General features: G+C 41.5%; 1 protein-coding gene across 1 annotated transcript; it reads right to left on the reverse strand.

Moving 5' to 3' along the window:
• Nucleotides 1-14: 14 nt before the first annotated feature.
• Nucleotides 15-15,083, reverse strand: mmp2 (matrix metallopeptidase 2). Its single transcript, XM_079294348.1, has 13 exons — nucleotides 14,578-15,083; nucleotides 14,161-14,387; nucleotides 12,977-13,125; nucleotides 12,000-12,128; nucleotides 11,095-11,268; nucleotides 10,173-10,346; nucleotides 8,494-8,667; nucleotides 8,085-8,240; nucleotides 7,804-7,930; nucleotides 4,142-4,278; nucleotides 3,403-3,562; nucleotides 2,968-3,077; nucleotides 15-1,271 (listed from the first exon to the last, which is right to left on the reverse strand). The coding sequence occupies exons 1-13, from the start codon at nucleotides 14,731-14,733 to the stop codon at nucleotides 1,168-1,170; spliced, it is 1,977 nt and encodes a 658-aa protein (XP_079150474.1). The 5' UTR covers nucleotides 14,734-15,083; the 3' UTR covers nucleotides 15-1,167.
• Nucleotides 15,084-17,104: the final 2,021 nt, after the last annotated feature.

Consider the following 17,104-nt stretch of genomic DNA (forward strand, 5'->3'; position numbering starts at 1 on the left):
TTTGTGCAAGTACATGGAGTCATTCCGTTGTTTATCACTGATCCACATTATATTGACCATCTTTATTGATGACACTAACAAAGTGCACGAGCATTAAAAACAACACAAAACACAATGACTGTATTGTTGAAAACCCAAGAGAGAAAAGAGAATATATAAAAAAAGATAATTAAACAATACTACTGCAGTACTCTTGACATGATTCCATCATGCAGCAAATCAATAAAGCCTCTGGAGGCAACCTGTGCCTTTAATCTCACTGTACCATTCGTGAACAGAATGCAACACGAAGTTCCATGACAATAATTTGGTCCCCTTATATAGTCCTATACAAAGTGCTAATCAAATGAAGAATAATGTGTGCCTGCGAAAACTACTTTCTAACATTCAGAGGATACTAAGTAGTCAGACATAGATACACAGGATATAAAATGTATGTATGTATGTATGTATATATATATATATATATATATATATATATATATATATATATATATATATATATATATATACATACATTATGTAGATAGGACTATAAGCAAAACGCAATCTCTAAAGCACCAATGTTCGGTCAAACTGTGCAAATTAATGTTGTCAAATGTATTGCACAACAATGACAAATTAAAAGTGATACATTTATAAAACTGCACTTATACACTGGACATAGAAGTAATTCCAAGCCAACATGAATACCTCACATGGTGTGAGACAGCTTTACAGAATTAAATTTGCATAAAACGGCAATATCTCACAGCACAGTATAGCACTGCGTTCAATGCAGTGTTGACATACCTGATGTCTGAGTTAAAAAAAGGAAACGAAACAAAAAAATAACAAAAGTAAACCAGGGGCTACATGTTGAAATAAATCTGCACATCAGCACAACAAATAAAATGTCAACATCACATAGTAATATAGCAAATATCCAGTTGCCTATGTTCAGCCTGGGTATGAGGTCCACGAGGTGCCTCGCTACAAAGCTGGAGGCTGGTTATACAGGCTGGAAGGGACATGTCTCCCACAGAAGCGTGCAGAGTTGCCAGGACAAAAACTTACAACAGTGTGTACTGCGGCGACCTCAAGTTGTGTGCGGTATTATGGCAACGTCCTCGTGAGGTCAGATATCATTATGGGAATTAGCCAGTTGCGAGACGTTTTGAAAACTGCTCAACAACCGAGCCAGTCCTTTGTGATTTCCCCCAACTTGACAATCTTCAAGCTGCTGTCTTCCAGTTCGAAATAGTGGTGTCCTTTGAAGAAGTAGCTGTTATCTGTTAAAGACGGGAACAATGCACGCTTAGTTAATCATACTGAAGGTATAATTTCCATTTTAAATGTCTTTAAATAAGGGAAAACTACCATGTAATAAGAGTACAGTGATCAAGCTTTAACAAAAGCAAACAGACTAATCAGCTTCAATCAAAGTGAAAGGTATTCGAACATGAAATCAGGCTCTGCTAAAGCCTGTCTGAATCATGCTAATCAGGAAGCATACAGGCACCTCTGTAGAGGGGCACAGGCTTTCTTTATATAAACATGTCTGTCCACTGTGTGAGGCAGGGGCTTGATGCTTCCAGTAATGTGTGTATGTTAGGAGAGCAGTGATGGAAAAATCCCTGGTTGCTTGCCATAGACAAAAATCTGCATATACCACCTCTAACCTGAAGGATACATGGCTGACAGCGACGGTCTCAGGGGAAGTTTACCGACGGTGTCATGACAAAACTGACATGACATTCACCTCTATATATTTCTTGCACTCTAGTTGCAGTGACCTAAAGCTAACACAACTCATCATGAGGTATTTACTGGCAGCAAATAAAAGCACGAGAAACATCAAGCAACTGCTCCTCCTCAGGCTACAGATGACTCCCTAACTTCAGAGCTACTCCCTTTGGCCTGTTGCACTTCGTTATTTTCAGTCAGTTCCTCGAAACTGTTCATTTCTGGCTAGATGGCGTCATGGCTTGCTGGGTTGTGGTATGTGACGGGTTTTATTGACAGAGGCACAGTGCAAGACTCGCTGATAGAGCTGACTGGACATGCCTGCAATTTAACCACAAGGAAAGTAGCCCGAACACTGTAAACATGCACACAAAGCAGCAGCTCGAATCCAGCTCTAATCGAAGCACCACAACCATCACAAAATCCCTCTTTTCCTTCGGTCTTTTTAAAAAAGTCAAAGAAAGGACACCTTTGGCTCTTTTGTTTCTACTCTTTCATTTCCAACTGATTCATAAACTTTATTTGAATTTGCATGTACATTCAGGGGCATACATAAAATTTGACTTCTGCATTTCACTCGTCATAAGCATTTTAGGAGCAGTGGGCTGCTGTAAAGCAACCTGTGGTTAGAGGCGGCCTGCTCTACCCACTGAGCTACAGGCAGAGCTGAGGACAGTGAACATTGCTGCTTTACTTCTTTACAATTTTTTCACAGTCCTTCCAAGAGCGATTGGTATGTTAGTGTGGCATTAATTTAATGTTGTAAAAAATGTGCTCATTGTAGTGTTCATATAGGAATCACTGGTTAGTTTTTAGTCATGCTCGCGATAAGATAATCCTTTATTAGTCCCGCAGTGGGGAAATTCCCAATGGGTCTAGGGATGTCTTTCTATCTGTTGGTCCACCATTTGGTCTTGACTGAAATATCTCACTATCACTAACTATTGGATGGATTTCCATGATATGTTGTACAAACAGTCATGGTCCCAAGAGGATTAAGACAAATGACTTTGATCATCAACCGACTTTCCTCAAGCACCATTGTGGGGTTGACATTTTAGTTTTATAGTGGAATGCCTCATCAACTATTGGATGGGTTGCCATGAAACTCAGTACAGACATTCATTGTCCCCATGGGATGAATCCCACTGACTTAAGTTGTCCTCTGACGAAACGTCCCTTCTTGAAATTATACAGAGCCTCTAAATTGACAAATTATGTGAAAAGAAAGATTTTATTTACCAATGCCATGGAGACTGAAAGAAGAGTCTATGCCATCTGGGATGCCATTCCAGGCATCTGCAATAAGTTTGGGGAAGCCAGGGTCCATTTTCTTCTTATCTTCATCGTATCTGTACACACAATAAAAGTGCATTTAAACAGTATAATCCTTTAACGAGTGCTTCACAATTCCATCACATACACACACAAACACAAACCCCTCATAGATTTCCATAAAACAGTTAGTCGTCAACACTGTGAACTTCCATGTTGTGCAAGGGCTAACAGAGCTGTTGTGGTTTACAGTGCAGCTTAGTTCACACTGAACACAAAGTAGATCCAGACGTAGCACAGCGTTGCAAACGAGACGTGATGACACCAACAGCACAAGCTACGCTGTGTCAGGCAAGGGCTTTAGGCTCACGAATGGTCGCGTACGCTTTGCTCCCCCCTCACCTCCAGAATTTATCCCCAGCAAAGAAGTAAGTCTTCTTGTTCTTCCTAAAGTTGAAGGCAGCGTCGATCCGCTCCAGGTCAGTGGGGAGTTCAAGGCTGGAGAGCCTCTTGGGATAGCCTTTCTCCAACTCATCTGCTTTGTAGACCCACAGCTCGTTGCCTGGAAGGGAAGAGTTTGTAAGTAACACAATAGAACCAGCGATGAAATTGCAATGAAGTCATGTGTTTTATTGATGGAAGGTAATTATCTTTACACAGAACTGTCTGATCAAGGTATTATCTCACATTCCTACACATCTATTCACCAAATATATTCGGTTCATCGGTTGACTGTCTCCCCCATAGCCAAACCAGCCCTGCTTCAAATGTCTTCGAAGCTGACAGATACATTATGTAACTTTCATCAGAATTCAGATAGGTTGTCATATTAATAAAATGCAAAGAATGTATAATAAACCACTAATAACTATGGTGGAATATCTGAAGAGTCCACAGAGTGCACACCGCACACGAGAGTGCCAACATCCCTGCTTTTGCTGATGTTTCAGTTCGTAGAAGCGCCACCCTTAAGTGAATCCAAATGGTAAAAGAATGAAGACACCTCTTCATTACTCATGGAAGTGGAACTGTCTGTTTCTCTGATCACAGAGGGACAGGGTGACCGGTTCATGCAATACTACATTCATATTCAGAAAGGTCTGAATCCACCGTTTCTCCACAGTTGTGTTCTGCAGCATACCTGAGAAGAAGACAGATTTTTCCTCCACTGGGTTTTCATAGGCAGCGTCTATCTTGGTCGGTAGGTCGGGCCAGTAGGTGGCCACCAGCATAGGGCCGCTGGGCTTGCTTCTGAAATTGACTGACCTGAACAGGAACCTGGCAGAAAGAGAATGAGTGGGTGAGCGGCTGCAAAGTAGATGAGCTGACGAACTAAATGAGAGTGAACGAAGGGCAGACGGGAATGATGAGGAGGTGGGGGAAGTGTGTGTGTGTGTGTGTGTGTGTGTGTGTGTGTGTGTGTGTGTGTGTGTGCGCTCGCGTAAGAGGAGGTTTTAGTGCAAGTGCCTCACTGGCCGAGCCAGCCACAATGGCCTGATTCATGAGCATCTGGTTCTCGTTAGAACTAAGGCTGCAGACGCCAGCGGAACAAGACCTATCTTGCCCGGATTTCCAATACACAGCTGCACAACAACAGCAGCTTCCCAAACTCTTTTCCACTGACCTATTTCTTTAAAAGAAAAAGATCTGCCAGTTGCAATAATGATAAAATGTGGATAGAATACAACTTAAGTAACATACAGACACACAGGTTTTACATACATTTATCAGGAGGAAAGAGGAGACATATTCAATCTGAACTAACCATCTAATTGCATTATTTTAGTAATGTTCTTGTGGATCAATTTGTCAAGTTCATGCAGTGTACCAGCAATATCCAGAGGGCTTTTCTATCTTTTCTTCCTGTCTCTATTTAATTAAAAAGAAAAAGGAAAAAAAAAGAAGATCTGCCTGGTGGCTGTTTGAGGGGACAGATGAACAGGACATAGTCATATAGCAAATAGTGCTGTGCTTCACAAAACTGCAAAGATATTTCCAAACCATTGCTCAGACTTCAACACTGTAAGTGGTTCATCCATCTCTCTTGCATTTGAAGTTATCAAAGCACTGTTATAACTGTGTGGTAATGAAGTTGATTATTTGCATTACGATGCAACCATGAAGTAACTGACGGAAATATCAGCAGCCATGATGTTCCATTTAATGGATTTTGTTTCTCACACTAGTTTTGAGTTCATGGAGTTTAAGTGACCTTAAGTATGTGATTTCCCGTAAATGGTCTAAAACATGCAAACACACTGTCGACGACAAATCCTGTATGTCCCTGTATGTCACTCGTGCTGCTTTCAAGAGGAAACCTGTTTGGGTAATCAGTGGAAAGGCCAACTGGCACTTAATGCTGCTCCTGACGTAAAAATGCAGAAAAAGACCGTCGCATTTTTGATGAGTCAGTACTAATCACTGTGACAAACTCTTCAAGATACTTTCTTCTAACTTTAAAGCAAAGTGAACTGAGAACACTGCAGTCACAGTGAGCTGTTAAATCAAGAGCTGCAGGCTGTACGCCATCAACTCCTCAGCAAGGTAACCGACTACAGTACTGTACGTTGCAAATAGCTTCTGTAGGCAACATGCTAGCATACAGGCACATGAGCATGAATTACTTGCAACAGAGTCAGTAGTCTGGCAAAACAGTTTCTATGAGACAGACTTTTTAATTGCCTTCTCCTTAAGCCTCCAGACAGACACTGAGCTCAGGGAGCGCCATAAGTATTGCTCACTGCCTCATGTCAAGATGTGTCCTACATCATAAATATGCTGAGCCAGGAGAAAAAGGGGGATCATACTTTTACAATGGGAGAATCGAATGAGCATTAGCCCCGGAAGCCAGAGGGCAATGCTTTTTCTCTGAAGCTATAAAACGTGGCTTGTACCAGAGCTCTGCAGCTCACAGACCTGACACAGCCTTCAGGCAACTAATTAAGTCTCTGTGAAGGTCAGAACAACAGACCTTACTGAAACTTCACTTATCTCAGACTTCAGAAAGATATATTGTAACGACGTTCCCTTCCGTGCCTTGAGATCACTCTCTTCTGAAATTCGCCCCTTCCTGTCAGTTCTCAGTCTTTTGGGGACAGCAACTGAAATTCAAATATCAAATCAAGAATTGCTTGAAACAATCACACAAAGCCTTGTATGGTTACACAAGAGAGCGGCCAAACACGGTGAGCTGCTGAACATGGCCAACCATGAAGCTAAATGGCCTTTCAATGTCAAGATGGTCTTAAATAAGTCAACTAAATTGAAGTAAATGCAACATATCTGAATGCAACATTGTAATTCTTGACATATTTCAGCTACTGACAGACTAATGGGCCTTTTGTCACTGTCTGAAAACCATTGGACTCAATTAGATAACAGTAATATCATAGCTTTCAATACCCTTCGTGCACCCAAATGGCATTTTGACAGTTTTACAATTAATGATCAGGGGAAATACATTTATTTTCCTTATTCCCCTCCAGAGACCAGACTGCAGTGGATTCACCCTACTGTGCCAAGAATCATGGTTCAGAGAGAATGGATGAAAATAAACAGAGGGTCAGGGGAAATTAAATTACGTATATATATATATATAGTTAAGTGTGTCTGTTCTGCTGTGATAATCTCTGCATGTGTGTGGAAGGGGAGGCATGGCAAGGTGAAAAGTCATTCTGCATTAAAGCAGGACTTGTGAGCTGGATTATGGCTTGTTTCTCCCAGTTTCCAGCTCAAGGTTCTCAGAGAGGAAAACCAGGCTAACTGAAAGACTCTTTGGTACGGAGGTATGCTGGCCTGTTTGCTTTGGACACATTCATGGCCATGACAGGTATACAGCTCTGTTACCCATACAATTGCAAGTAGTCAATGTCATAGCACACCTAGAGGCATGAAAATATCATAACTAACAAGGACGCTGTTTGTGTTTTCCATCGGGTCCTTTTCTACCACATTATTGCTTTTGTTCGAAGTGACTCCCGGGAGAATTTGTCTGCAACAAACTTCAGCTGTTGTAATGAAAATGTTCACCTTCCCATGGGACTCCCACTGACTCATAAAGACTGGACGAAACCAAAGCACTTTATGAAACTCACTTCCAGTACGCAGTAAGCTTACAAGACTTTGCATCCACTGGCGCCGGTGGAGAGGGAGGACTGTAGACTGTGTTTATGACTGATGAGTACTTTGGTTGTCACTGTATGAGGAGGGGAATAGTGGATTTTCCCCGCTCACTAATTGTCCCATCATCAAGAGGAACAATAATTAACAAGAAACCTCATGTGAAATTGCTCATGAAGCCAGAAGTAGGCTTTTGGATTTGGTTTGTCGTTCTTCCCATAGATCAAGGACAGGACATTTAATCAGACTTTGGTAGTGGTTGCCAGTTTCAAGAGAGTCAAAAACATACTTCATTTTGCATGTATGACTCGGAGAGCTAATGAAAACATATCGGCTAACCTATTCAAACAACGTGGTCAGGAACTTGATTTGGATGGATTTTGGATGATTAGTCGACCCTTCGTTTACCCATGACTAGCTTGAAATCCACAAAACCGGCCTGGAAATGAAGAGAACCATTGCATGAGACTCTATGGAGCAGAGCCGGTCAGCTGTCAGACCCTGGTCAGAGCAGGTCAGAGCTAAGCGATAATTGGCTAGTCTGCGTTCGAGGGCGGGACTTAGCGAAGGGTTAATTATCAGTGCTCTTACCTTATTTGGTGTTGATGTAGCATACACACACTCGCTGAAGACATGTTCAGGTCAAACAATATTGTGACTTCTTGTTTGTTTTGATTTAATTACCTGTCCTTAAAGAAGAAGGTCTCTCCTCTGATCTGGGCTATAGCATCAAACACAACTGGCTCTTTACAGATGTCCATTGGAGTAACTGGACCCTGGGTTGGAGGCAAAGGTTTGTCTGTTGGCACACCTGTTCATAAAAGATTTACCAGAATATTTAATCTTTGAGAAAGTGATTACACACTCGCAGGACATTAATTGTTCCTGGCTTCCAATAAGAAGAGATGCTTGTATTAGGCTTGATCCCTGTTAGGAAACTAGCCACACATGACAATTCATCTCACCGTAGAGCTCCTGGATGCCTTTGATGTCATCATCAGGAAGTCTGAAGTCTTTGGTGTAAGTGTAAATGGGGGACATCAGTGCTCCGGGGTCCTGAGAGTGCTCCAAGCCAAGGGCATGACCAAACTCATGGGCTGCCACCAAGAACAAACTGTAACCTGGAAACACGCAGCACAGTGAAGAAACTTCACTGTAAACTGTAAAATACTGATGCTGTACAGTCTTTCAATCGGTAGCTACTGTATACCAGTTGTGGTCCTTCACGGAGTACGATGGTGGGACACATGAATGAGACATAATAATCGAATAACGACCGACCTGACCTTTACCTTTATTTTCCTGTTTATTGTGAGTGTGCCAGTAACAAAATGACTAATGCTGTCAGTAACTGTCCACAAATAGTATTCATACCTTGGTCTGGGCAGAAACCCCATTTGCGGTCGTCATCATAGCTCTTGGTGCTAGCGCACCACATCTTGCCGTCGCTGCGTCCAGATGAGGTACAGGACTCGTAGGTGTCACTCAAGAAGGTGAAAGGGAAGACACAGGGGCTTCCCTCTGCGTTTCCCCCCACTGTCGACATGGCTAGAGGGAGCAACAAAAGTGAAATGTGGAATGAACTTTCTTCAGAACAGATTGTATTGTATTGTGAAGTAAGCACAGATGATGTTGAAAACAGCATCATGAAAGCACTGGCACAACACACATGACATCAATAACTAATCCACGGGGCACAAAACCAAAAAGCACCCGCCCAAATAGAGTTTCTTTCAAAGAGAGATTATTTTCTATCTGGCAGATTTGTTTCGCACTGTTTTATTTTTAAATAATATATAATTTCTTATTTAGCACACGCTATCGCACAAGGCTTTACAACAAATCTACTTTCCTAATCAATTAGAACCAGATGGAAGCTCCAGTGGTCTATCTCCTTCCCTGCCACACTACCTCAACCCTGAAACCAGTCCCACTGAATGGAAAATAAGCCTTGCCACTGCACATTAAAATACTTTCACAGCCATTCAGCAGACCACGAGCAAGACCCAAAACCCCAGCTGGAGCATTCCTGTAGACCAATACACGGCAGGGCGCCCAACACTGCACATCAAAATAAACACAGCCAGTAAAACGCACTGTAGGCATCTAAGAAAGCTCATAACCCTAAAACAGGACAAATGTTGCAACAGTTCTGGAAATATATAAGGTGGTAACTTTCCAAGGGAATTACCTGGAATTTATGGGAAATAACAGGAAATAACAGGAATAAAATGGAAATATATGGCTTATCTGCTTAGGCTTACCATGCAGATACAAACAAAACATTTCAATATATCATAGGCAGACATAATAATAATAACAAATTAATTAATTTACCATATACATGTGGTGAGTTAACTAATGGGGAAAGGTAGGCTACTTAAGCCGAAATGTTGGCTGTGTGCAAACTTATGTTTTGAAGTGAACTGCTTACGTTTTACAATAAAGAAGGAATGCAAATAGATGAATTAAAACTCCTCAATTAGGGTTCAATCGAGCTACATGGTAGCAGCTAGCCAACATAAACTAGCAGAAGTTGTTAACAAGCTACGATCGCTGTACTTTGCTTTAGCGTTAGGCTACTATCTGAAATATCATGAAATATAATATAATCAGAACTTGCATGTAACATTAGTCCTTTGGCTCAGACAGTGTAGTATCGTTGGCAGTAGTGTTGGCTACACATATGATGGGAGAATGCACGGTGCATGCAGATGGTTGATGCCTATTTAATGGGATACTGCAAATGATGATAGAAGAGTTGTTGTTGCTGAATGTAGTGCATGTTGTAATTTAATAAAATGGGCAAAACATGCCATAAGACCTGGTATGGTAAATAATTTCTCTATTAGAGGGTACATTTTTTATATTGAAATTGTGCAAAATTCCCAGTAGTCAAAAGCGTAACTTCTTTGCAACCCTAAACAGGAGGACGCACAAACAGAGGATAATGTATGCACACGTTTCAGGATGTGTGCGCAACAGAAAGGGGATTACTTAAGCACGACTCTAATATGTGATCAGCACAACAGGCAGTAGATGACACCACCTACCAGTTTCAGGGCAGAACCCGAAGGTTTTGTCCTGGTCATAGTTCTCAGTGGTGGCACACCAGCGGTAACCATCATCCCTGCCTTGAGTGGTGCATTCGTCATACTTCTCTCCCAGGAAGGTGAAGGGTAATTTACATGCAGCGCCCTCTGCGTTTCCACCAATGGTGAAAAGTACTGTAAGAAAAATGATAGGAAAACTTATAATAAGATAACATTGCGCACAGTGCATTTTTCCATTTTTCCAATGCTTATGAAAAGCAATCTACAATTCCTACATGATCACTGCAAGCAACTAAGATCCTTTGACCGATGAGTGACGATGTAAGACAAAGGTGTTCAGAGAGGAGAAATCGGAATCAAGAAAAAATGTGCAATGGAACTTTTTCTTTTACGTTAATACAAATGCTTAACAACAAAGACGGCTCCAGTACAAACAGGCCTCTCTCATGTTGTTGTATGAAACAACTTAGCACATGTGTACTTTGGCACTTAGATGTAATGGGCATGTGATCATGTTAGTACCATGGACAGCAATATAACACAGATAAACAAAATGTTTAACAAAGCCCAGTGTTCTAAAATGGGGCAGTGACTTGGAAAAGAAATATTCCACAATCCACTCCAAACAGAAAACAACACTTTCCTGGCAGACTGTTTCACCTACTTTCTTTCTGTCAAGAATCAGCAAAACAGCTTTGAATATAGCAAACATCTGGTGTGAAGTATTACTTTGCCAGTTTAGGAGACACTGCTTCAGTTCCAGATGCAAGTAGGGCATGACACCAATGCAGCTGAGGTCATGTGGGGCAAATATGCCCCACAATGACGAATCTATACAGCGACTTCAGCGAAATGTGTTCTGAGATTGTTACATAGTGCTGTTACATTAAAAAAAGAAAAGAGAACCACAGGACGAACTTACATTCATGGGGGCAGAAGCCATATTTGCCGTCTTCATCGAAGTTGTAGCTGGTCGAGCACCACAGGAAGCCGTCGTCACGGCCCTGAGATGTACAGGTGTTGTACTCGGTGCCCATGAACAGGAAGGGGAATTTACAGAACTCCCCATCAGCATTGCCATACTTCACCTTCACCACTGTTGAAAAGAATAAGGAGACACGTGTCCACGTTGTAACGCTTTGTCATCCATTTTCCCAAACCAAGTTAAAGGTGACAGGGTGTTCAATAGGATAGAGTGCGTATCTCAAGCAAGTAAACTGCAATATTGTTTATAGAAACAAGAGGCCACTTAGACTATGGGATACCATTTAAAAGTAGGCTCTCAAAAACAGCAAGGAGCTCAGAAAATGATTACACATGCATTGTAGTAAATGGGATCAAACTTGCAAAGGCACTGGTATAATAATAATAATAATAATAATAAAAAACAGCTCATTCTAAGTGTCATGAGACAGGGAAAATAGGTTTATAGATTACAGACAATTCTGAATAGTGGGAAATACATTAAACTATCTGGGTCACTGCGTGCAAATGCCTGCAACAGAGATTTATTTTTCTTCTATTGAGCTTCCAGATGGCTGAGATTTGTCATATCCAGTGCCAGAAAGTTCAGACTAAGTTAAAACAAAAATCCAAACAAAGTAGTTGAAAGTCATTTTCTGTATCGGTCTGCCCTGTCATCTCACCAATATGGTACCTATACTTTGTTTTGAATAAGACACTGGATATGGGTATGCAAAATGCAGCAATTTTGACAAATTGATAACAATTTAATAAGATTACAGCACAAATCACAAATGGTTGTCGTGGAGCTATTGCAACACGCTTCAGTTTTTTTTTTTTGTATAAACAGTGTTTCCCCATTACCTTGGCCATCTCCCAGCGTCCACTGCTCATCATCATCAAAGTGGGAGTCTCCGCCAATTCCTGCTCCTGGAGCAAAGGCATGAGCCAAGAGGCCATCTTTGCCGTCGAAGGGGTAACCGTCTCCGTGCTCTGTCGATGGCATCGTTCAACATTAACACTTCAAGACAAATATCAGAAGCAATTTTCTTCTTTTTAAACAACTGGTCCATAGGTGCAGCTATTAGCTAGACAGTAAGTGGAAAGATAAATTAGTTTGAAGAGGAAATACTAAAAGTAACAGTCGGGAAAATATTTGTGACGAAGTGTGATTTTTTTTTTTTAAAGCTCAAAATCTCAGTTGCACATCCTCTGAAGTGGCCATGCTTTTTGTTTTTGTTCCACTATTATCATTAGATTCCTTCTTGATAGAGTCAGCTTTGGCAAGACAGAAGATGTCGTGACTGTGCGTAAATATCAAATGGCTGTTTTCGTTGGAATGACCTGTGTGAAGAAGTGTTCCTAGGCAGTGAACTTGTGTTCAACTGTTTCCTAACTTGGGTTATGACATAACATGGGCTGTATTTTTCCTCTTGGAGGTGGAACGTAATCATAACTTAGTTATTACTGTGCTTCAATCTTTGAATTTTAACCTGCAATACCACTCCTGTGCCATATTAAGACATGTCTGTTCGTAAGCATGCACGAATGTTTTCCATATCCCAAGACAAGAGATTAAGACAAAGATGACAAATGGGACAGTTGCAGTCAGCAGGAGTTTTTTTTGAGGTCACATGGGGACATGTACTATAAAATAAACCTTTTTTATTGAATTGATTTGAATTGAATGAATTTGAGTTGCAGACACATGAAATAAGAATGCCACTGAGTGGTGTCACTGACTGTACTGCCCTACAGTGGGAAGATAACCTGATGATAGTTCAACTGATTTTATAAATACAGTGTCTATATACTGTCTGTTGCCGAAATAAATGCCATACCATTGCGGCCAAAATTAATCATGATGTCAGCCTCTCCGTCCATGATGCGGGTGATTGTGAGTGGGGTGACGTCACTCCATACTTTGAAGGCTCTGAAGAAAGCATCATTTATGACTTCCTCATCCAGGTCGGGAGTGTATCCAAGGATTCTACGGAGTTAACAGAGTCAGTTTCATTCTAAAACGAGACAAAGAAGGGAAATTAAGACGACAAAATATCATAAAAAGAAAAGACGTATGTGGCTTTGTGAGTCATGTTTGGAAAAAGCGTGCAGAAATATCATAAGATCTATTTTCTCAACTTCAGATCATGGACTAACGGCTAAACAGTCGATGAATCATCTGATGATGATGGTTCCTGAAACAGTGTTCAACTACAAACCCTCTCACGTGCCTGTCTACACAGTCCTCTCGTAAAAACAGTCTAAGATCTCTTAGTTGCTGTTGTCTTTGGCTCGCAGTCTTCCTCGCGAACACACAGGCAGACGGGCTGGAACGATCAGGGCCCACAAAAACCGCTGACATAAATAAACCGATTCCACATTGTTGTAAACCTCAAACAGAACAAAAACAAAAGAGCCGACACATACTGTGTGGGAATGCTGGTGTAAGCGAGACGCAAGATGCAAGCGCACGACGACTGCGTGGATGGGGGTGGGGTGGACTGGAGGTTGAGGGGAGGGTGTGGTGGGAGGGGGGGGGGGGAGTCAGGCGGGGGCCAAGCTGTGGTCCATCTCGCAAAGCAAACACACTCTGGCTTTGTGTTTATACGTTTGTGCACTCATCAAAAACTGCTTTGTGAGTCACATGTAAACCTTAGTGTTGTGGAGGGACTCCGATATATTCCAATAAGTATTTCTCGTTGTATTTACAGGCAGCGGCTGGGTGGGGTCAAGTCATCTTACCTTTCTTCGCTTGGCAAACATCATACATGACGGCCTGATGTAATGCCATGCAAAGCATCTCAACTTTAGCATAAAGCTCAGTTGTAATGTGTTTCTTACAGACCATACCGCTTAAAACGTCCATGATGGCATTACTTGAGTATTACTAATTCAGGTTCAGAATGAATCAGTACCTACTCCCATTATAAAATACCCCGTGCAGGATACAATTTAGCACTTAAAGTGCAGGATAATCCAATGCTTGTTCAGTAAATGTGTAGGTAAAAGTGAATTCCCTGACCTGTAAGTGATGTCTTTCTTCTGCCACATGGGTTTCCTGTGGAAGAAGTTGTAATTGGCCACATCTGGGACGCCACAGCGGGGCTTTTTCATGATAGCCACAGTTTTGGCATCAATCTCTCCAGTTTCTTGCAGAGAGAAGAACTTTTGCATTTTCTTCAGGGTGTCCTTGAGCACCATAAGGTTACATCTGTCTTGTGGGCATGCATACAACTTATTCAGATAGTTCTTAAGGAGAAAAATAGACATACAAATGGTTGATTAAGTGCTTATGAAGTGATTGCAACAAATAAATAAATAAGGGAACAACGTACAAACTATTACCCAACGGTTCTTATACGTATACAGTAAACACTGTTACTTCACAGCTGACTGACCCGCTTAGACATCGTTTTAAGAAAAACACCAATAAACTTACCAGAGCAACTTCTTTGTCTGTTTTTGGAGTGGTGTCGTCTCCAGGAAACCTGATAATAGGCGAAGGGGCAGCATATGTTGCTTGCAAGGCGATGAACTGAACCACAAACACTTTGAGAACAATCCGACGACAGCTAAAAATCGTCGGAAAGGCCATTTTCCCCCAGTTTGGCAATATCTATGGTCTGATGAATGCCGTTCGCTCTGAGCTGCACTTCTTTCCCCGTCAGCTTGTGTTGCTTCTGCGCCTCGACAGGATTTTGTTTTTTTTCTCCTCAACGGGACATCCTGCACCTCGGCTCTATGAACTTTCTCAGTTCTGCTTGCACACGCACTTTTCCCCCCCGGACAGCTTTCTGCGCAGTCTCCAGGTTAAGAAATCGGAGCGGGGGAGTTCAGTCTAATGGTTTCGTGATTACTCATTGACTTCTCCATCGGCCTTGATTTTACAAACCCGTAATGTCTAAGAGGATAACTCGGGATTAAAAATGGTCTATAACGTCCAGAAATGACGACTGATTCGGTCAATTTAATGCCAATTATCTATTTCCATATCGGACCCCGCTTTCATGCTGAATTCTGATCCGCTCCAATCATCATCCCACATGTATCAATATCAACATACACACCGCTTAAACGAGCATGTAGGTTACAATGTCATTTCAGTAGATTAGTCAGTCAAAGTCATTCAATTTCAACCTCCCACTGGTTACATTACAAGTGTGGTAAATAATGGGATGATGTGCGGGTGGAGAGGAGGCACTGTTTTGTCGAAAAGTGATTAACTTCACATTAATTATAATAATAATATGCATGTAGTCTTCTGTAAACTAATATATCCTGAAAATGAAGAAGTGGGTGTGGCCTGTGTCGTGCACATATGTATTTTGAGTCTTAATTCTTTTTTTTTTGCCTCAGTAGTTACAATATTTTCTTAAAATCCTGACATTTCTTTACTGAGAGACATGTACGTGAAGTAAGTAATGAATTATTGTTCATACATGGACCACCAGTCACTTGGTCAGTAGGGAAACAGACACACAAAGCTGTAGACAGGCCAGACATCATTTAAAGTGTTATATTGACATCTGGTGGCGGGATGTGAAAACTCACCTCGGCATCATTTCAAAAGAGGTCCAGTGATCCGTTATGTAGCTAAAACCACAAACTGGATCGTGCTGAGTTCTCCTTTTCTATTTGTTTTATTTTTTTGCAGCATACACTTATATGGTAGAGTGATTTCCAACCTAATTTATTCAATTAAAGAGAGATTTCTGTCACTTAAAGGTGCTATTTATAGGGGAGCATTTCTGTTGCCCAACAACGGGTCCCAACATGGTGGCAGGCCCATGGGGGGGGGCCAATCAAGGCTGTCAACAAAGCAAGGAGCAGCTCAGATTACTACACACACAGAGGGTGAGCGACTTCATGCGCTACTCAGGTTGACATTATAGAGAACTGATTGTTGTGGCATAAATATGAGCATGTAAAATATTTACAGATGGTACCACAATCCAGTGCACTGGAAGTCTGACCTCCAGGATCATTTCCAGCATGCAGTTTGGCATCTTCGCTCATTAGCTTACCTAGAACTTACTTACCTTGTGTTTTACATATTTTCTGACATTTATTTCATTAGCTGTAGGATGTTAGTATGTTTTCTATGCTGTGACATGTTTTAAGATGATCTAAATGTAAGTTCTGTTACAACCACTCATAATAATTAATTGTTTGTGTATTTAGATCCATTTTTTATGGCTTTCTTCCACTGTAACATACCTGACTCTGAGGGGGTCATTATCACGTGTTGCATGAAACCATGTTGCAGATCACTGACTCATCACAGTCTGAATGTTCCGTGAAATAAGATCTCAACCATGCACTGCCAGAAATCCAGATGAAAATGCAGTGACTAGCACACAATCCCTGCAGAGAAGCTCGGTTGAGGTTGCAGCAAAGAGCCGTCAGTATCACTGCCCTCTGGTGGCTGACATACATCTAGCATCTCTTTCAGCTCTGAAGCCCTTGGAGCCGGTCTTCTTTACTGATTTGTAGTCTTCGGCATAGATTAAGGATTTACTCTAACTCTCTTTGACATCTCTTTGTTTCCGTTCTCATACTGGATTACTCTGAACATCATAAGAGAGTGGACTCTTTAATAGGCTACAGAAAGCTGAAAGACGTTTTCTTTTTTTGCAAAGCGATCTGACAGATGGATAGCTCACAAACAGGATTGTGTGGTATATCTAGCAAAGCAATTTCCCTTCCCTTTAGCCAGAGTACAGTTAATTTTTCATAGCCGGGGCTGCTGTTGGTGGTTACAGAGTGAATTTAACATCCATTTTCCAACAATATCCAGGGCCTGTCACTTTGGAGCAGGAGCTTTATTTCATGCACTGATACATGCTGCCATCTCCTCTAACTGACACACTCACAGTGATCTCTGGCAGAGCCGGGGAACAGAATGGCTACCTATTAAATGTACATGGCCCTGCCTCTCCGAATAGAAAACGCCGATGTGAAAAGTT

Source organism: Melanostigma gelatinosum, assembly GCF_949748355.1.
Source record: "Melanostigma gelatinosum genome assembly, chromosome: 2".
In the NCBI taxonomy this organism is placed as follows: domain Eukaryota; kingdom Metazoa; phylum Chordata; class Actinopteri; order Perciformes; family Zoarcidae; genus Melanostigma; species Melanostigma gelatinosum.

What these genes read in the sequence shown, in the direction of transcription:
- mmp2 (XM_079294348.1), bottom strand. Translation starts at nt 14,733, where the DNA reads ATGGCCTTTCCGACGATTTTTAGCTGTCGTCGGATTGTTCTCAAAGTG. An exon ending in GGGTTTCTGCCCAGACCAAG is followed by an intron (nt 8,241 to 8,493) that starts GTATGAATACTA and finishes GCGTGTTTCCAG; the next exon opens with GTTACAGTTTGTTCTTGGTG. An exon ending in AGGCATCCAGGAGCTCTACG is followed by an intron (nt 7,931 to 8,084) that starts GTGAGATGAATT and finishes TTTTATGAACAG; the next exon opens with GTGTGCCAACAGACAAACCT.